General features: G+C 37.7%; 1 protein-coding gene across 2 annotated transcripts in view; it reads right to left on the bottom strand.

The window, feature by feature from the left end:
- GADL1 (glutamate decarboxylase like 1) overlaps nucleotides 1-21,502 on the bottom strand; it is an 82,286-nt gene that overhangs the window by 54,475 nt on the left and 6,309 nt on the right. For both annotated transcript variants that reach the window (XM_027675450.1, XM_027675449.1), the window contains exons 2-9: nucleotides 16,311-16,480; nucleotides 15,390-15,516; nucleotides 13,589-13,679; nucleotides 12,828-12,934; nucleotides 11,292-11,407; nucleotides 3,944-4,023; nucleotides 3,775-3,829; nucleotides 298-414 (exon numbers count right to left, since the gene is read on the bottom strand). In XM_027675450.1, the coding sequence (XP_027531251.1) occupies nucleotides 298-414; nucleotides 3,775-3,829; nucleotides 3,944-4,023; nucleotides 11,292-11,407; nucleotides 12,828-12,934; nucleotides 13,589-13,679; nucleotides 15,390-15,516; nucleotides 16,311-16,480 (863 nt within the window). The remainder of the gene's footprint in view (nucleotides 1-297; nucleotides 415-3,774; nucleotides 3,830-3,943; nucleotides 4,024-11,291; nucleotides 11,408-12,827; nucleotides 12,935-13,588; nucleotides 13,680-15,389; nucleotides 15,517-16,310; nucleotides 16,481-21,502) is intronic.

Below are 21,502 nucleotides of genomic sequence, written 5' to 3' on the forward strand. Positions count from 1 at the left end.
TGAATTGAGTTCATTTTCCCTTGCTGGTTAACTTTTAAACCAGCACAATTGATTATAAAATAATTTTGAAATATAACCTGACAGTAAAAAAATAGCTTTGACTGTTTGTCAGAACCAAGTTATCTTCTGTTTTGCAGCACATATAACAGAGACAAGTCAGAAAGTACTTCTGGTCCCTATTAAAAAGAAAAGTTATTAGAGCCCAACTTACTTCTAAAAAGAAATATCAACAGTCAAAGCAAAATAGCAATTATAAAAAAGCAGTGCTAAACAAAACCATGCAGTATATAAACTCACATCAACATGAAGCCAGAGGCCATGCTTTTCACAGATATCAGCAATTTTATCCAGAGGATCAAATGCTCCCAGCACTGTTGTGCCTGCTGTAGCACATACAAGAAATGGTGCTGACCCCTGCAGTAGAATTCAAAACAAAAAAAATTATAATTTGCACTGCTCATTTGCTACAGTATACTTGCAGAGAATAAAGTATAAAAAGGTCTAGGAATGTAGGACAAAGATGTGACAGTCTACATTTAGTTTCTCAACAGAAGGTACTGCATTTAAAAGTGCTGACTCCTTTTTTTTCCCATTAAAAAAAAAGAAAGTTGATTTTCCATTTCTAGGTAACACCATCCCAGGGCAGACTTCACCAGTTTCAGACTGTTTTGACAGATGCCAGTTTTGCCAAAATCAAAACACACCAGATATTTGACATCTCTCTTTATACACTGATTTTCATTTCTCAGTCTTCACGTTTCACTACCATATTTGCTGTCATTCTGATGGATAAAATAAAGCTACTAGCTCAGACAGCAGACTACCCATGCAAGGAAAGGGCTCATGCCTCTAGGGTTTCCACCTGCACTGTCTCTACAATACCCCTATTCTCTGCCTGGTGAAGAGGAAACTTCAGTTAGACAACACGACTTGCCTTCAGCAGCATTGGCACATCCCATGACAGGGACGGTCACCGGTGCCTGATCCCATGCCTGACCTACAGCACAGTGCTATTCCCTTGTTCCTACGCCTGTCTAGAAAACAGGAAGGGTTGTAAGATGGTAACTGAATGTTAGGAGAGAGATCACTGGAAATCTCAAATAGTTTTAAGGTCAGGCAGCTGGGATAAGGAAAACTTTTGTCAGGTTGCAGTCTGAGGCAACCGCTGTAAGCCATCCATCTTTGTTTCAGTGGTTTTGCTCATTGTTTTCCATTCAACTAATAGCAGGGATGCATTTACAATAGCAGGCTAGGTCACATACCCTTGTGACTATGTGGCTGTGTCTACTTAGGAGCAGAAACTGAAACAATTAAAAGAACTGGTGGATTCTGTAACAGGTCCGTGAAATTGAGGGTATCAGCCCTAGCAATGATTGCGTGGTCTCACTGGTAAATCCATGCTGAAGGAACTGGTCTGCACGTTTTAGCATCTGGCTTACAGCATGACAACGCAGTTACTGAAGAGGCACTGAAGCTGCTGTTACATTGTACAGTCTGGAATCAATGAAGTTCATTTGCAGGGAATTAAATCTTTCAGATGATGTAAGTCTGTCTGCTAATGTAACTCAATGTAGCTTGGTGAAAACAGACATCAGCTGAAAAAATCAAACTCTACACGTCTTTTATGTATCTTCACTCAACTGAAATCTGATCTCTCTTTTAAAAAAAAAACAGTTGCCACTTTTAAACATCTACAGAGACAGATAGGCTTAATTCACATTTGCACTCTAACAGTTTTATACTTCTTTACAGTGTAGAAGACTATTAGATTGGTACATAATTATGATTTATTTGTATTTTAAAATTTCTTTACAAATTGCTAAAGCAGTGAAAAGTAATATTGGGAAGAATTTAAATTAATCCCATACATTTACAAAGAATTACCAGCCTATAATTCACTTCCTGGTCATTTATTCCTAGTACAAGCTACCACAATAGTCAAAGTTACAAGCCAGCCTGAAGCTCAAGTACAAAACACTTGCAAGTGAGGCAAAGATGTATCTGATGCATCTAGTTTCTGTTAGTGTTCCCACGAATTTTCTCCCAGAGCTACATCTTAGTCAAAGGTCCTCAAACAGCAAGTTGATAGAATGACTGAATACGGGGACAAGTCTAAGATCTCTTCAAATTCCAATAATTGTTACCATTACACATTTTCCTTGAAGAAGAGAATTCAATTTTTGTTATTCTTGACAACAGAGTTAAACAAATCTTCCTGACTAAACTCTCTAAAAAGAGTCCTAAGACTCTTGCTATTCATATTCAGTGATCATTTTGTGGTTTTGTCACTAGCAAATACATCCTCTCTTGTCTAGAGTCATTAGAATATTTACTACAATTCACTGAAGTGTCCTTCTGTAAAAGTTGTAAAGTAGCACTTTGTCAAGGACAGACGCACTTACAGAAGCTCTGATGAAATGAAAACCTTCCAATACACCTGTAACTTCCATTAAAATGAAAGTGAAATCGTGTTTTCCTGTAAGCAGAGCATTTCAATATAGAACATTTGTTTTTAAATTGCAGAGCACCATACTGGGATTGACCTTTTTTAAAAAATTATAAATGCCAGATGATTTCTTTCAAATAACCACTACATTTAGTATTACACGAACAAACACAAATTCTGTTTCTGCAAGAGCAAAGAGTTCATTCTCCTGTGAGACTGCTTCCTCTTGTTCCATTTTATTTCAGCCATTTTTTCCCCCATCTTGCTCAAATGAATAAAGTACAGGTTGTCTTCCTCAGATAATGCAAAGTACAGAGAGAGGCAAGCAAGAGAGTTTCCTAGGTCATTAGGGCCATCATGTATCAATAGCTATACTATCTAGCATGAAACTCAGAGATGATTGTCAGGCAGAAGATGTATCTGAATCAGATCTCACTGAAAGCTGTTGTGGCCGTGACAGGACAGCACTACCTTGGCTTTTCTACCAGCCACAAAAGCAGGTTTCCCAAGATAGGATTCAATAGAAGGTATTATCTATGCCATCGACGTTGCACTAATTACTTTGTATTCACAGATCATGACTGAGCTCTGAATCCTACTGTTCTGACAAACTAGAAGTGAAAATTAAGGTGAGCTAACCAAGCCAAAAGAAGATTCACATTCACATTCAGTCCTCCAGGCTCTCTAAAATAAATTATGTTGACTATAGTTTAACACTGTCTTACAGATTATAGGAATGTACGCTAATGTTGTCCAAATACACACATCAGTACCTTTCCAAATGCTGGCCTTTGACTTTCTACTTGGCAAAGTCCCTAGGGAAAAAGAAGCATATCTCTGCACTCTTCCTAGAGTAATAGAGAGGACTGAATTTAGCATTTGTAGCTTGTATGATGGTTTTAGAGACTAAGATACCTTACAGTAGTTGCTTACTGCAGAGGATAGAGTAACAGCTGCTGTAATTACCTGAAACACCTTTTTAGGAAAACAAATACCACATCCATTTAAAAAAAAAAAAAAGGATCAAGGGCAAAAGAAATCCTGTAAGAAATGTGCTAAATACTTAAGAGCAGCATTGTACTCAGGACTTTCATTAGCAGTAAACACCCTGTGGAATTTTCCTCCCTTCTAAGAGTGTAGAACCTATAAGCCTTGACTTGTTACACAAGTTTGTGGCAAAGAGATTTCTCCTGTAAGAAAGCCATTGTTACATTAATTGCCCTATTTTTAATATTTTGCTCACTCTTAGTTTCCTTCCTTTCACTCAGACAGAAGCACACAGTCTGCATACACTCCTCTCTCCTTCATGCTCTCTCTCCCCCTCTCACCTCTTTCCTGGCCCGCTGGACTTGTTTCTCCAGTTCCTCAGGTATCATCTTACCTCTAAGGGACACAGATTTAAAACTTTTTCAGTTACATTCAAATAGGTTGTTATGTATAGCACTAATGCATTTTAAAAAGGCTCAGAGATCACATTCATGGCTCTTGCTTTCTTACCTTTCATCTGTTCTGATGAAGTAAACATTCTCTGTACCAATACCCAGGAAGGAGGCTGCCTTCTTCATGGAGTAATGACACTGTAAGTGAAAAGCACAGGGGGGAAAAAAAAACCAACATGCAATTAAAACAAAAGAAATAAATTCCTCATAGGGAATTCCCACATAGGGAACAGTGACACTAAAATTAATTCAACTGCACAAAACAGCCACCAAAACAGCATATTCTAACACAAAAATCAAACTGATGAGCTACGTATCACAAAGTCCATCTTGTATTTAACAATAACAAACACTGAAAACTGGGGAAAATAATGCAAAAAACGACGTGTACCATGTTTAAAATGTGGGCTTAAAAAAACTAAGAAGCTCTATTACATACAATTTTTTTTAAAGCTGGTTCTGCATTAGAATGAAAAGTAGAAATTTTGAAGTGTTATCAGGGAAGAATTATTAATTGTTTCAAAAGGTTTTGCTAGAACTGAGTCAAAAGTATCAATGACTGTAAGAGTTAGGAAAGGCATGAGAAGAAAGTTCAGAAGGCATTTGAACTCAAAAAACTAGAAGCAATGAATAGGTCTGAAAGTCAAAAAGCACCACTCCTTGGAATCTGGACCCTTAATTAAGATGTGTGTTTAGATGATACATCTAAAGGCTCTACCACTTTATTCTTGTAACTTTTCTGCATGCTTTCTCTAATCCTCAGTTGTTGGCCACTGCCAGAGACAGGATACTATGCTAAACTGACCATTGGCCTAATTCTTGTTCACATCATCAAGGAGCTACCCAAAGCCTTCCCAAGACCTACTAAAGCCTTCAGATGTGGTACAATTGGGACTTACAAGGCTTTTAAAGTCCTCTCTCTGCAAAAGGATCTGAAAATCATGGTGTTGTGAAGCCATTATGAAAACAAGCAGACTTCAGACAAGACTCAGCACATCTTCAAAAATTAATGTAGATTTTGCAAAAGGTTCCAGTCTGGACTAGTCTGCATTTTTCAGAAAATGAAGTTGCTATTTCAGCAAAGAATTTTAGCTAGGTCTCATCACAGAGACATTTTTGAATGCATACAGACACATGCAGTCCACTTCTCACCTAGTGTTGAATAATGGGCATCAGTCTACAAAGCCTGTGAAGTGAGTGTAAAAGAGGATGTTCAAAATGAGTATTTATTTAATCAGAATGTGGTAAAATTACTTTGGTGAGAAGGACACTCAAGCCTACAGACCACTCCACACAACTTTTTTTCTGTTGAGCAAACATTCATGGACTATCTTACCATATTTCCAACATTCACCTCTTATAAGGACCTGCTCTACTGTGAGTACTGTTATTCCAGCACAAGAACATTTTGTCTTATGCCAGAATAAGAGTACACTGATCTCTGCTTAATTCATTTTCATAATTAGCCTGGGAATTTAAGATACAGTAACCTTCTTAACCGGAAGATATTTAGATGTCGAAACTGATGCCTGCTCTGCTGGTGCTACGAAAAAAATCTAGGAGCCGTTTAGCTGGGGTGAGATAAGAAAGGGTTTAATTATGCCAAGGCAAATAGATGTTACACGGCGCGCGCGCCGGGCTGTGCCCGGGATGTTACATTTATAACAATATCTGGCCAATCTCAAGTGTGTCCTCCCCGTGGCTTTTGCTCTGGTCCACCCCCTGGCCCGCCTCCTGGAATTGGGTCGGGGGGCTTTTTGGGACCCCTTCTTCATCATTCTTCATCATCTTCGGGGTACAGAGAGCAGTGTCACCTAGTTCCTTGACTCTGTCCTGCGGTTTAGGCCAAGATACAAGCGTTCTCCAAACAAGACAGGCTTGCCTTGACTAAGAGACTAAACATTTTCTACTGGATATGGGAATAGGGTGAGAGGATTAAGGAATGTATAAACTAAGGGGTGTTACAGGGAGGAGGGAGAAAGGGGTTTGTTTCTAAAATCTACTTCTATTACCTATAAAACTTATAAGGTAGAAAAATAAAAAATCATTATGGGCTTAAGGCATCAAAACCACTCTGAGGAACCTGCAGCATGCCAAATGCCTACCCACTCATAGCAGTGGGGTCAGTTTTCAGAGTGCACAGCCTCCCATAGGACTAGACAGTTCTTCTCAGAACAAAGATCATTCAACGCTCAGATTATCACTGCCCTTCTCGGAAAAAAAAAAAGTTGGCTCTTTTACACGTTATTACTGAAGAGTTTAAATAATGCGTGCTCCAGCAACCATGAAGATGTCTAGAATTGTTACTTCTCATACAGGAGGTGAAGCCAGGTGGTTAATTAATTCCATTTTCTTCCAGAGAGTTCACACAAATGCAGTTACTGCAGAACATAATTATGAAAAATGTACAACATTTTAATGTGTGGGCATGAATACATTAAGAGTAATAAAGCCTGTCATGCTTATTTTGATGAGATGGATGATCTCAAAGGGCTTTTTTTTTTTTTGACAAAAACATTTCCCCCACCATCACCCACTTTTTAAATAAAAGCATACAAAGACACTACCCGATACTAGAAAGTAGTTTTAAGAAAGCTTAATTTTGTAACATGACACATCCACAAAGCTTTTAAGACTCATTCATTTAGACTGTTACAAGAATAATAACATACATAGGTGGATAATTAGTCTTACATTACATCAAATTACATCAATAATGGTAATAATGATTGTAAGTGGTCGTGTGTTGTTTAGTAGAAGTTTGGAGATGTTTTTGACTGATTTGTGAATCACTTAAAATACAAGTTATCTCCATCACTGATTTCTATCCATTACATTCAAATGAAAGGTATGAATCACCAAGAATAATTAGATTTCTCCAGATTGAGAAAGCAGTAGACCTGCAAATTCAGTATACTAGTAAGCAGAGAATCACTAAATCATGTATTTTGTTATAAAAAATGGTGTGGGAGACTGGGAAAAAGATAAAAAGACTTGAGTGCCTTAGAGATTATACTAAAAAGCAGAGGAAAAGAGAAGTACAAAGGGAATACCAAAATAAAAGGCTATAAGATACATTATTTTCTTCTCCAAAAGTATTTCTGCACCTCTCGGAAAATTTTGTCCTTTAGTAGGACAGAAAAGGAACAAGACTCATACTACCACATAGACTTGGAATATGCTTTCTTTGATGCAAAAAGTAGTCTTTCAGCTATATTGATTGAAAACGTAAGAATTTCTCCCCCCTCCCGCCCCCACTGTCATTACTAGAAGCCATTAGGCTAAATTGCAGTGCATCATTTTAAGAAAAAATATACCAGACAACAACAGTCACAACAATGTCAACTAATTCACTTATTCATAGTTCCCTTAAAAAAAAAAGAAAAAAAAAGAAAAAAAGGAGAAAGAAATAGCCATATAAAAGGTGAATTCAGGTAACTCTTGCCATGTCTATTGTAGGGTTTTTTTGTTGGGAAAAACTATTAAATCTATAGCCATCTGCAGTAAGAAATTAACACCTTTGATCACAAGATCAAATTGGAATAGTGGATTTAAGATGTGCTACTGTACTATTTACCTATACCTCGATGTAGTTTTTATTTCCTAATAATGTTTGCAAAGACAAGGTACTTTCTATCCTGTGCTCATTAAAATGAAAGATAAATTTGTCTTTTCTTGATTTTGAAAAGTTTCCTAGAAACATGATTGCATAAAGCAATTACATTATTATGAGATTGTTTTATTACTCATTTTTGTCTGCTTTAATTTCAACAGGGGACAACATGATGAGTTAAGGTTGTGTTCTCTCACTTTATTACTTTCATGATCAAGTTGCACTGGGGAGGAATTAAGTTTCATTGCATTTAAAAAACTGCTCATATCAGCATGCAAATTTCAGTTGTTTACACATCCTCTTCTACCCACAGTTACCTCAAATTTAGCAGATTTCTACCTTTCAGATCAATGCAATACATATTTGTGTCAGAATAAAGCTCAGATGGGACTCAAATAGCAAAAAGTGAGAAAAAGGTGGACTGATATAATCTATAACTACAACTGTATTCAGCTCCTACAGAGCCACAAATCATGCCACAAGAAAGTGGGATATAACAATTACTCTTCTATGGCTACTGTCTCAAGAGGAATCACTCTGTAATGGTCCAGCAAAAGAACTACAGAGTAGCAGCACAGGCAGCATTCACTGAGTATAACCACCATTTTACTTGCAGGAACAAGGAGCCTTTTTATTCTTGAAGGCCAAACAGAGCATATGAGGACCTTGGGTGGGCCATGCATTAAACATACATCTTCAGGTTATCCAAGAACATACAAAAAATTCATAGCCCCAGATCACATAAAACTGAGTCATTGACAAATCTGCGCCTTCCTCTGTTCTGCAGCAGGGCAACTCTTTCAATCCACCCAGTGCCAAACTGAAACTTTGGGACTTGGCAACTCCAGGCAAAAATCATTTCATTTGAACATAGCATTGTAGCCAAGCCTTAAAATGACAAGAGGGCCTTGAGCAGCTATGTGTTTTGACTCCTTATCAATACTCAGTTCATTATAGCCTCAAGGCTTCTTCGTGCTAGTGCTGTTGCCTGATTCATGACTAAGATGAACACAGATTGTTAACTTCTCCAGGATTTGTTTTTTAAACAATTTGCTTCTCCAAGAACCTCTTCAGTTAAAACCAAAACAAAAAAAAAAAAAACAACCAAAACAAAACAAAACAACAACAACAACAAAAAAAACCACAAAACAAAAAAAATAAAAATCACACACACAACACAGCAAAATCAAAGGATGTTTGGATGAGGGAATTGAGTGTACCCTCAGTAAGTTCACAGACGGCATTAAGTTAGCTGGGAGGTTGGTCTACTGGAGAGTAGGAAAGCTCTGCAGAGGGATCTGGACAGGCTGGAACAATGGGCCAAGGCCAAGGGTATGAGGTTCAACAAGTCCAAGCGCAGGGTCCTGCACTTGGGTGACAACAACAGTATGCAGTGCTATAGGTTTGGGGACAAATGACTGGAACGTTGCCCATTGGAAAAGGACCTGGGAGTGCTGGTCGACAGCCAGATGAACATGAGCCAGCAGTGTGCCCAGATGGCAAGAAGGGCAATGGCATCTTGGCTTGTATCAGAAACAGTGTGGCCAGCAGGACCAGGGCAGTGATTGTCCCCCTGTACTTGACACTGGTGAGGCCACACCTTGAATCCTATGTCCTGGTCCCCTCGCTACAAGAAAGTCAATGAGGTGCTGGACCATGTCCAGGGAAGAACAGAGAAATTGGTGAAGGGTCTGGAGAATAAGTCCAACGAGGAATGGCTGAGGGAGCTGGCATTGTTTAGCCTGTAATAAAGGAGGTCCAGGAGAGACCTTATTGCTCTCTGTAATTACTTGAAAAGAGGTTGTCGTAAGGTGGGAATTTGCCTCTTCTCCCAGGCAGCCAGCAACAGAACAAGAGGACATAGCCCCAAGCTGTGCCAGGAGAGGTTCAAGTTGGACATCAGGAAGAATTTCTTCAATGAAAGGACTGATAAGCATTGGAACGGTCTGCCCAGGGAGGTGGTAGAGTCACCTGGAGGTGTTCAAGAAACAACTGGATGTGGCATTTAGTGCCATGGTCTAGTAGACACGGGGGTAATTGGTCAAAGGTTGGACTTGATGATCTTAGAGGTCTTTTCCAACTGAAATGATTCCGTGATTCAAAGGCGCAAAATGCTAAATAACAAAAAACTAAAAATAAAAACAATAATACTGTATGACACAAACAGTTATGTATTTACCTACAGTGTGGACCATTTATTACATATATTCTCAATATGATATATTTGAAAAGTTTCCAAAAGGCCACGTACCTTGAACTCAGTACAGGTGGATCCAAAATAAGTATATATGAATATGCCCACCTCTTCCCTCATAACCATGAGTAAACACTAGAGATCTTAGAATACAGTCATAATACCTAACTACTGAAAGCATCAGTTTTATAGCAAGTGATTACTGAGTACTGAAGACAACATGGTTTTTTGAATCAAGCAAAGTATTAGAGATCAAAATCATGGCCTCACAAATAATTTACCAATTTATTTTTGCTCATCAGCTCTATGTTTTATGGTACTGGTCTTTCTGGTGAAGCAAAGGCATCAAAATAAATTTACTCCGGGGGCCAATTAAAATTTGACATGAAATTAAATGTTTGATTATTTTAGAGTACAAGAATATACATTTTATTTAAACCTTGCAATGAAATAAAATGTTACTTCATAATAAAAAATTTATGTGCTTCACTTCAAAAGCAGTAATGGAACTTGCTTCAACCTCATTTTAACATCCTTAATTATTTTGAAGATGTGACATTGTGGATTAAGCATGAACTGGCAAGTCATTTCATATACACATTTTTCCGAAAAAAGCAAAACAAAACAAAACAAAATACATTTTGCTTGGGGAAAAGCCCAAACAAACCACCTTTATTTAGGACATTAGGACTCAGTTCCAAAATATATGTGCTGTCTTGGACAAGCACACAACGCCTTCATCCCTCAGGCTTCTCCAAAATAAACCTCTTGTCTATTTACACTGCAAACTGTTTGCAGCATAAACTTCTAAGCTAAAATTATTCCCGTAAGTAGATGTTTTCTAATACAACAAGGTTCTCACTTCCACTGGAGCCTTTATATAGTGGAGTCAGAATTAATAACAACTCTACATTAATCAAATGATAAACTCTTAAAACTGAAGGCACAAGGAAGAGAAAAAAGCCACAAAAATTACCTTTAGAATAAATGTATGAATATAACTCAATTTCCCACAGGCATTTTGGACAGATATTATTCAAAAACTTTAAAACTAGCCACATATTTTCAATTATTTAAAGAACTGTCTAAAGGTTCAGTTTGTTTTTTTTTTAAAGGCATATGGTAGGTTTGGTTCTGTACCACAACCAATCCATATTCAGGCACAAGGCAGAGTGGGAGCTGCAGAGAGCCACCTCACAGGTCCACGAGTGCTCAGTTTAGTACAAATTAAACATGCAGAAAAAAACCTTTGACGTCCAAAACTTACCTACAGTTCCTGCTAGACTTTACGTTGTGGGAAATCAAATGTGCAGACCTCCACAACACACCACAAGAATTCTGCTTCAGGTTTGCCCCATGTACAACCTATTCTCATATCAGCAAATTTTCAAAGCAGGAACATCTGTGTTTGTTTTCTGAAAGCAAGGAAGCTTTTGCAGAGAAATTTACTATCAGACTTCTCCACCTAGTTCCAATATTTCGCATCATACACTGATGGAAAAATTATTGTACCAGTGCTCCATCAGATAAGCAAATGATATAATTTTGCAGATGTGGAAAAACAAAGTTCAAAAAACTTTTTTCAGTTTTGTTTTTTACCTCTTCTGAAGTGAACATGACTAGTCTTGGCAGACCTGAAAGCCCTTTTTCCTTTATCTCAGGACAAAACTTGTATCTTGCTAAGTTCATAGCATACATATTAGAAACAGAGCCACCTGCAGAAAGAGACATACAAATATCACATTAGTCACAGTACTACCACCTGTCCTGAGTCTAAGTACTTGACCTATTAGGGAAAAAATAAACCATACAGTTAGCCTAGTTATGCATCCATCACAATTTACTTCCTTCCCCCAGGGCTACAGACATAAAATGAACTCTGGGCTCTGCAGCACACATGGAAACCAAGCATATTTGAATGCTTTTTGGGGATATTTCCCGAGAAGTAAGAGCTGTGTTCAAGCAGTCCTTCCCAACACAGAACACCCTGCCACAGCTCCTTCCCATCTATACTGAAGCAATGTGAGTTTAGGTGTCTGCACAGAGTTCACCTGTGGCTGCACTATACAGAGCCCAGAGATCTCCTGGGCAATCAGGCCTCAGAGTACTATGGGGAGAAAAAACTCATTAGAAAAAACAACAAATGGTGAGTGGGAATGGGAAGATCTGCAAGGTAAGATCTGGATGGGTTTTATTCAGTTAGAATAAAAATACAATAATAAAAACCCTTACATTATTAGCACAAAAAGTACAGTTAATTTATATTCTTTTGACAGTATCCCACTGTTTTAAGCAAGAAATTCTGCTGTAAAAGCAAGGCTTGTACTAAAAATACACATCAAATTTGATGTGAAAAAAATCCATACCGTTAATGTATTAGAAAAAAATCTAGGGGATTTTAGTTTATTTATTTTTCTACTACTCATGTGTAGGTTGGAATTACTAACTTTGGTTTGGTTTTGGAGGGGGAGTTTAAATTCATTTACTCATTTTATTCCTCTTCTTCCCCCCAAAATAGATATAAAAGCTTCACATATAGCCTAACAATTTGTTATCCGAATAATCTGTGAAATATCACCATTATTCTTCACTGATTCAATACAGTGGGTTGTATTGAACAATTATAGAACATTTGAAAACCATGGATTATTAAGCAATTTAAGAAATATCTGTTTGGCTTTACCATTACATTTAATAAAATTTCAAAAACTCAAAGGAGTTAAGTTCATGTAAGCTCTTGCTCCCACAATTCATAGACAGAATACACACTTCTGTGCCCTCAGGCACCATCAGTTGGTCTAGCATGTAAATCAGCTCCCTATCCATCAACTAAGTTAACTCATTCCAACAAGGCTTTTGGTGTTGTTGTTAATAAGGTCAAGAAGGACATCAGTTACGAACAATTAATTTCCATATAATTATATTTAATGTAGAACTAGTTTCATTCATTTACTGATCAGAATCACCAAATTACTACTAGAAACACATAAGATAAGCCTACATTAAATAGCTCTGTGTGTGTATCACTAGAGTTGTGCATGCATTTTCAAATATTTTACATTACTCCAACGTTCATAGAATTAATGGTATTGGGTGATTTACAGTGACTCAGTTTGAGGTCTGAACTGTTCTTACCTGGATTAAATATACCATCACCTTCTTCCCAGCCTATGAACTTAATCATTTTCTTGATGACTGCTTCTTCCACCAAAAGAAACACAGGGGATACTTCATATGTATATCTGAACAAAAAGAAAAGCATCAAAATTGGTATTAAAACCACAGAACTCATGCCAAAAAGTCTTGCTAAAACTAGATAAAGGCTTCTTGCACCTCTTTTTAATCTACCAGTAGCTGACCACTATCAGCAGTAGAACTCTAAAGTATAAACATTATGCATCTGACCCAGTAGAGCAATTGCTTAGCTCCTGACAGCATCACATTGACACTTCCACTCTCAAAGTAATACATCAGAGATTGCTCTTAATGTAGGTCACATGCTTAAATTTCAGCTTTACATTTGCAAGTAAACAGTAGACAGGTAACCATTTGCACTCAACTTTGTGCAGAATGCCTCAAAGGATATGAACAACTAAGTCTGATTAATTCATTTTTATGTACTAAGATAAAAATCTACATTTAAAAGCATTGAAAAAAAAATCTCTCCTCTGAAACCCCACCTCACAAACAATGAAAAAAGGCCTCATCAGATTAGTCAACCTTCTGGTGAGCTATTCATCCAATCTGAATCAGACCCTTTTCTCTCCCGAATTCTTCCACAATTCCTACCTCTCCTGTAATACTGAAAACAGAAATCAGAAGCAAGGAAGCAAAAAAAGCTGTTGTTCCAAAAATCATGCCAATTCATCATCAAGAGGACAAAGAACCACACTTACACACTTGGGTTCAGTGCTTCTGTAATAAAACGAGCCGCTAACGAGTAATAATCTGTTCCAGCGTAGAGCTGATTAAAAAATCTTGGATGACCTGAAAATACAGATCAAAAGCAAGTGACAGGATACACAAGAAAAAAGAATACATCACAGTCCCTCTGAGTTGAATGCCAATCACTGCAAACCACAATTTACCCCACTCTCTCAGTATTCTCTGGATTCACTGTCCTTTTCTTAGGTTAGACAATCCTTTGAAAGTAAACTTAATAAGCACTTCCAAACCTCAGAAGAAGTCTTGAGAGATGCAAGTGGTGCACAGAATGAATGCAAGTTGTTCACTAGTTTTAAAAATCAAAAAAAGAAAAGGGATTGACAACTCAGCATCTTTAAACAGTGGTTTTGAGAGGCCACAGTGGATGCTCAGCCAAATTTTGCTAAGCAGTACAATATAGGAACCTGCTGATTCCAGGCAGCTATGCCTGTGCTTCCACCAAAGTCTTCATACAGGGAGAGAGAAGGAATACAACAGCTTGGAAAAATTTGCTGCGCACTTATAATGAGAAGTTAAGAGAATTTGTTTACCTGCCTTGAAACACTGAGATATAACTAATTATGACAAAATTTTATACTATTGCTGACTACAGAAACAAGTCTGTTCAACAATGGGATCACCACCTAAATTTTAATCCACAGCACACTACTTTTACATGCAAAACCAGGTAAACTGTACGGCTCCATTTATATTATATCTGGGGCCTCAATAAATGTCTCTACTTATATTAAAGACTATTTGCACAACATACTTTTATATACAACATCCTTTCTAAGGTAACACAGTGAGACAAATTATAAAGGCGATTTACGGAAGTGAGATAAACAGAACATTTTCCAGTATCTCAGTAATTATATCTGCATATTATTAGTGCATTCCTCCTGCAGATCAGTAGTACTACTCTTCTACGGTTTTCAAAGGCAAGAGTTCATTCTCAAAATTATTTTACCATTTTACTTTGTAGCAACAGTGACTGCAGCAGGGACTGTAACCTCGAAATGCACAACTAACTGTATCAAACGTCCTTCTCACTTTCCAAAACACAGCTTAAGCCATATCACATATGAAATCCTGAGCTACTGATTCACAGCACTATTTCCTAAACATAATTTGTTCATTCCTTTTTGCTAAGATTGAATTATACTACACATGCTGCAGAAAGGTTAGAGAGAACTAAAGGTTCTGTAGAGCACTAATCCTGCAGAGTGTGGCGTACTGTCTCGGAAACACTGCAGTCTCTCTTCTCACAGGGTCTGGATCAGGAATTACTGCCTATCAGCAAATTAACACCCTACAAGACTATTGCTCAAAAAGAACAATAATAAATGGGGAGTAATCATCACTAAGAACATATGAGGGCAGTGATGGTGACTCCAAATCTCATCACTTAGACAGCAGGAAATGCCACACAAAGGCCCTTCTCCTGCCTGTTTTGCTAGAGTGTAATATGATATTTGTCTTGGTGACTTTCATAAGACTTTAAAATTACAGAATCTACCATTAATGCCAATGACATTACATTAATTAGTTTTTTATTAGTTTGCCATTATTACACATTTTAGTCAAACCTATGGTGACCAGCATTCAGTCAAACAACAGAAACGTGACCAAGTGTTTGCATACTTGTATAGGCAAGCAGAAAACAAACATTCACACCCTCAGTTCCCTGAAAGGTGAACACAGCTTTGTAAACATTATCCTGTCTTCCTAAGTTAGCATACAAAATAACTCCATTAGAAATCACATTCCTACTGGTTTTGACGCTGTATTGTATAACATCCCGGCAGAGTTGCAGGAGTTTCTGGTGACATTCTCCAGCGTCTCTCATTTCCAGGTCAAGAATCTGTTTAAGAGTTTCAGGTGCTTGCCATTCACAGACCTAGTGATGGGGAGGGGGCAGACACCATCAGTGAACAGGTTTGTCAGGAGGAAGAGGTTATAAAGGTACAAGGTAAGAACCACATTCAGCACTGCTTTCACAAAACTTCCCTTTGCAGGGTAATATATATTATATATGGTAAACTGGTCTCATGGGATGTTGGTTTTATTGCGTCTGGGGCATTGCTCAACCATAAAAATGAGAGTAGGGAATGCTGGAAGGCAGAACAGAAAGAGGCCTGCAGCTCAAGTTCTATCCTTTAGCTAGGGATTTGTAATCACAGCATTTTCAGATGCTGTTCTGCCAAAGGGTGAGAGTAACCAGTACATGCCCAAAGGCAAGCACAGTTTATTTGCAGGTCCTCTTCCCATACAGCCCCTTAAGCAGGGGTTCTACAAAACCCAGAGCAATCTCATAATGTTGCCCTTTCACCAAATCCACTGTTCCTCCTTCTCCAACACCATTGCCTCTGAGGAGCAAACAAATAACTCACCCCCACCTCAAACAAGAAAAACACTACAGCCATTTGTGATCTCACAGAAGATGACCATTGTACTCTGAGATAAAAACCCACCCTCATTACTTTCTGGCAGATATTTATGGTGACTATATTATCGAAAGCTTTTATAATATATTCTTTTTTCATTTCTAAGGCCGTCTTTTTATTTCAGAGCCAGGCATAGACTAGAAGCAAAGAGGCTACTGAAAGTGCAATAAAATACAGCTTATAAAAAAAATTGATTTATTGTTCATTATCTCCATTACAAATTCCCAACAACAATTTATTGCTTTACCTTTTCTGTTACATCATCAGCTTTCCGGACAACTTCTTCCATTATAATCTTACACGCCTCTTCCACAAACTTCTCTCCTGCTTTTGAGTCCATTATTGGACCGTTTAGGATGACCCCATCCACCAAAACAGCATTCTTCTTCTGGAGCATCTCCTGTTTGCAAACACCAACTGTAAGGTGAAAAACTCATCATTAGAGCAAGGCCTGGATAACTAAATAACAAACAAACAAACAAATTCTTTAATTGCTGAAGATTTAGTAAACTTAAATAAAAACTCACATGGACTTTTATGTGTACAAAAATCCTACATTTTAGTGGAAGAATCTTTGCAGACAAAAGAAAAAAAGTATGTGTTACTTCAAAACTAGACCATTATTCTGTAGGTAATAATAACCTAGTGTATTGTATCTACTGCTTTCTGTAGCATGCAAGAGACCTTCCAAACACAGAGGAAAATACAGTTCTGGCTTAGAATATGATACAGCTGGATAAACAGAAATACAGTGAAAGGTAATGGGCATTTTTCTTAGCTGAAAATGTTTCCCTCCACATGCCATCCCTTCTGCTCCCCTTTTTTCATGAATTAATTTTCAGCTTCATTTCCTGTATCTTTGTGCTACTCCTTCTCACCAGCCAGTTCTCTTGCTCTGAGTCTCTGCATTCTTTGCAAAGTGCTTCACTGACCCATACTCCATGAAAATAAAACCTTTTGAGATTGCTGTCAATATCACCTACCTGTACTCCTTTCTGCCCTTATCCTATTAAGAGCCCTCAGTCACTAATTACAGTAATCTACTAGGCAGATTATCTTGTTCATTCGCTTCTCCAATGATGATCTCTTTCCTTTCTCTCCCCTCACCTTTACCCACAAGACGGACTCTCCAGATGTGTTTCATATGCGCATTGCTACTTCGTCCTTTACATTACTTCTGAAAGCACATCCAAGATGCTTATAAGACACCAACCAATAGTGACAACCACGTATCTATTTCATGTATTGATTTCATATGGCAAGATCATGACTCCAGTTTTCATCAACGTGAGGATGAAGATGAAAGTGAGACATTTAGAGATATCAAGGGAACAGACATTTGAAACAGTATAGCGCTGAAAGGAGAAGCGGTAACTACCACAGCCAAATTATCTGGGTTACAGACAGTATCTGTTCACTGATCTTGCCTTAGAATAGCTAAGATCTATAAAGTCAGGCAGTACTACCATGAAAAGTTGTCTTCATCTACAGTGAGGATGGTGGAAGGCTGTGATGTACAGAGAAAGCTCTGTGCCCGAACTTTATCTTCTGCTTTACTTTTTGCTCCAGTTACAAAGTACAGAAGACAGGTGCCTTTTTCACAGGTCTAAATAAATAACCACCTTTCCAGAAGACTGCCAAATACTGCAGTCTGACACATGCATAATTTTTATCATAATTACAGCTCCTCATGCACAGGAGGATACAGAAGAACAACAATGCTACTTAGAAAATTTCATCATTTCAAGGTCCATTGATTGAAAGAAACCCTGTCAATCCCATGACTTTTTACTTTCTGAGAACTCAGAGAAGCTATTCAGTTCACTTTGACTTATCAGGAGAGATATGACAAACAAGACAAAACTTTAACATGAAATGGGACTTCAGGCTTCCCACAATGCTGCCAACAAAAATGAGACACATGCAGATGCATTTCTGAAATTACTTCTATTTTTAATCCAAATAGGCAAGATACTAAATTTTGCTGAACAGAGCAGCCTTCAACACATTGTTATAGGATAGACATAAATGTTCTTATGGGACAGATAGTGAACAAGCAGGTAAACAGTATTAAATCTTTAACAGGCAAAGAGGGAAAATCACAGACATCAAAAATGTCAATTCTCATCATGCTTCCCAGAACACCACAGCAGAGGCACTGTAAGGAAACTACAGCTTAGAGATTTCTCTCTGAAAACGCAAGCTAGTAGGTCAACTTTGCAAGACTTGAAACATCGAGTATTACCAAGGAATTGAAAGGCATGAGGTTTTTGGGCAGACAGAGCAGAGACCATTTGTGAATTGAGAGTTAGTTATTTGATGCATAAATAGCTACCTAAGTACTATCCAGGTTTAACATAAACATTAGAAAGAATTTCAGCCTTAACGTCACCTGGAGATGCTATCATCTCTATTTATGCCAAAGGAGTTTTATTGCTATGAAACAACAACAAAAAAAATAAGGCAGGATCTAAAAAAACTATATAGGAGATGAATATCTATCACAAAGCCCAGATGCTGATACTTCCTTTGGTTATAAGAACAGTAGATGGTGGAGCAAGAGAACTCACTAACTCCTTTTCTTTTTTTCTGCTCCACCTCTCAGGTCTCTGGTAGAACCAGAGCTGTGCAAAAGGTTTCTATTGGTAGTGTCATCAGCCCTGTTCCTGTCATTTTTGCACAGACATAAAAGTACTTCCATGACAGTGATCTTTTTCCAGGAATTCTGTGAAAAGCAAAAGCAGAACTTTACATTAGTTTTTCTACCATGTCTCTAGGGGCTGGGTGATAGGTCTAACATCTCCCTATTTGAAGCAAGTCTGCTCACCTCTACACACAGTTTTACAGTCTCCCTAGGACATTTTGTGGATCCTGAGGAAGGAGATATGCTCTGGAAAATGGGTAGACTTTCAGGTAGACTATCATCCTAGTCCCCACATCTGTGTTGGTATTCAGGCACAGTCCATGAAAGAAAAAGGCAAAGCAGAGAGGTTAGAAGGAAGGGATGAAAGAGAGCCTTCATTTCAACAGCATTTTACCTGTGCAAAGCTCCAGCAAAGAGTTCATGACTTAGCCCATATTTTATTTCCTGGAATAATACTCCTTGCAATTATTTACCACTTTCTCAATAATTTTTTGGTTATCACTTATTTCAATCTGAACTTTCTGAGCTAAATTCTGCCCTGGAACATACTATAAGACCTTTACTTGAAATTAACAGAAAACTATTTCACAATCAGCACTTAAATCAAGCCCCAAACATATGCATTTTGGGGGGTAAAGGTCTTCAGGTTTTGCAAAGCACTCCTGGATGTATACAGTATTCCCATATCACGATTTTTCTGCAAATGCCATGATACTTAATCTTCTACTTATAACTGTCTGACTTCTGGAGTTCTTACAAAATTTCCAAAAAAATAGATGTGTTTCCTCTTGGTTGCAGTAAAACCCTGAAGAGGAAAACTAAGTAGATGAATATCTGAAATTCCATAACATTTTTTCTTTTTATCACATTTTTTAAAAGAGTCAATGACCAATTTATTATGTTTTAGATAGGTGAACCTCCAAAAAGGTTTTGGTTCACTTTTTATGTCACAGTATCCAAGTTAAATAGCAAGCCTTTAACATCTTCTCAGAGCTCAGCATCCAAGCTAAGAAACATACACTATTTTTATGAGGTGATAATACATGTCGCCTCTTTAAAAAAATCTTCATCAAATGCTCAAAATATTATTTTCCAAGATTTTGGGCCTTTTATATATCTGTCTCAAACACAACTGATTGCACTAAAGAAACACATTCTGCATGAAGCCCACTTCATAGAAACAGCATCTCATCACATATACCTCTTTTGTTTTCAAACACGATAGGGAAACAATCCAGAGATGGGGGCTGCAACAAATATGTTCTTTTCTACTTGAGAATACAGAAACAGACTCCTAAGCAGACTCAGAAAACAAACTTCCAGAAAATACATCAAATACAATTTCAGCCAAATGGCTCCAGGCTTGAAACAGAACTAAAACTTTACCAAATGGAAGTGCTTTAAACCAGAGATTAAGGATTATTGACTGTTCAAGATATTCTTCTGCAAAACAGAAGACTCAATCCTGCTTCAATTGAAGGCAATTGGGCATTCAGCCACTGGCTTCAGCAGCAGGAAAATCAAGCTCGTAATTCCCACATTTCATCCTGAAAGAAACATTCTATTACAGAAGCCTAAGAATATCCAACCAGCATTTCATTTTTACAATCAATACTATTTTCCCAGCAGAAAACATAAACTAATTGGAGTTGGAATAATGTACAGAAAAAATAAACACTTTTTCAGATGTTTCTGTATCTTTATGTAAGCACTACCAAGTATTTTAAAAGCTGCATCTGTGCTTCCATATTTGACTGCTAAATCCTTGCACTACAAAAAGAAACTGAAGTATTGTACTTGGCCCATTTTAACAACATATTGTAATAACATTTGGGAAAGTAGCATGAGATGACCAGAAAGATTTATTGCTCACAAGGAAAACGAGGAAACAGAGGGGGGTTGTTGTGAAAGAGCAGCTTGTGCTTGGATGCCAGGGCCAAATCCTGTCAGTTTACACTGTATTAGCACCACTGACTATTCAAGGGAATGCAAAAAGCTGCCTTTGATCAAAGGCTTATTTCTGTTTTGTAACAAATGCAGTAATAATTGCAAGCATTAATCAGAAACTAATTTTAAATTTCACGTTCTGTATGATCTAGTCATGGGTAATCTTTCAGAAGACTTCAGTATTTTCCTTCAGTGCGTCCAGCAAAAGAAAAGAAATAAATTCAGTGTCAAGGCTCCACACCACCATGTTTAATGAATTACTGTGGCACCATATCATGTATCAAAGCATTAAAACACAAACCTATGCACCTATGTCCCACACTATGCAGCAATTTCAGTCCCTTGGTATTTATAATCTTTAAAGACATATCTGTTTCTTTAATTGTTGCTTTCTGTACATATGAATGAAGTAAAGCCACTCCAGCCTTAACACAAAAATACATTGCTTCTTAGTAAAGGAGATGCAAGTTTCTTATAATCCAATATATTAAATCACTTAGCGTCCTGGCAAAGCTATCCATACAAAAAAAAAGAAAGAAAGAAAAAAGAAAAACAAACAAAAAGAAGTAGGGACAGGTATGGTAGGGCTCTTGCAATTCCCCCTGAATTATATATTCCTGTTTTGCAGGTTTATGGACCAGGCCTGTGGACAGGGAACAAGTTGGGTGTTTCCCCTCTGAAGGGCTGCAAGAGCCCCCTCCCACAGGAATCCTATGACTGTGAAAAGGCAGATGTGACCTTTAGAGATCAAGACCCAAGGAAAACAGAAGTGCTTCTGTATGGGCTCAGAAGCCCCTGAATAGACTCATTGAGAACACTGCTAGCACTGAACAGCAACAGCACAACAA

Source organism: Neopelma chrysocephalum, unplaced genomic scaffold (genome assembly GCF_003984885.1).
Source record: "Neopelma chrysocephalum unplaced genomic scaffold, ASM398488v2 Primary Assembly neopelma1_26, whole genome shotgun sequence".
In the NCBI taxonomy this organism is placed as follows: domain Eukaryota; kingdom Metazoa; phylum Chordata; class Aves; order Passeriformes; family Pipridae; genus Neopelma; species Neopelma chrysocephalum.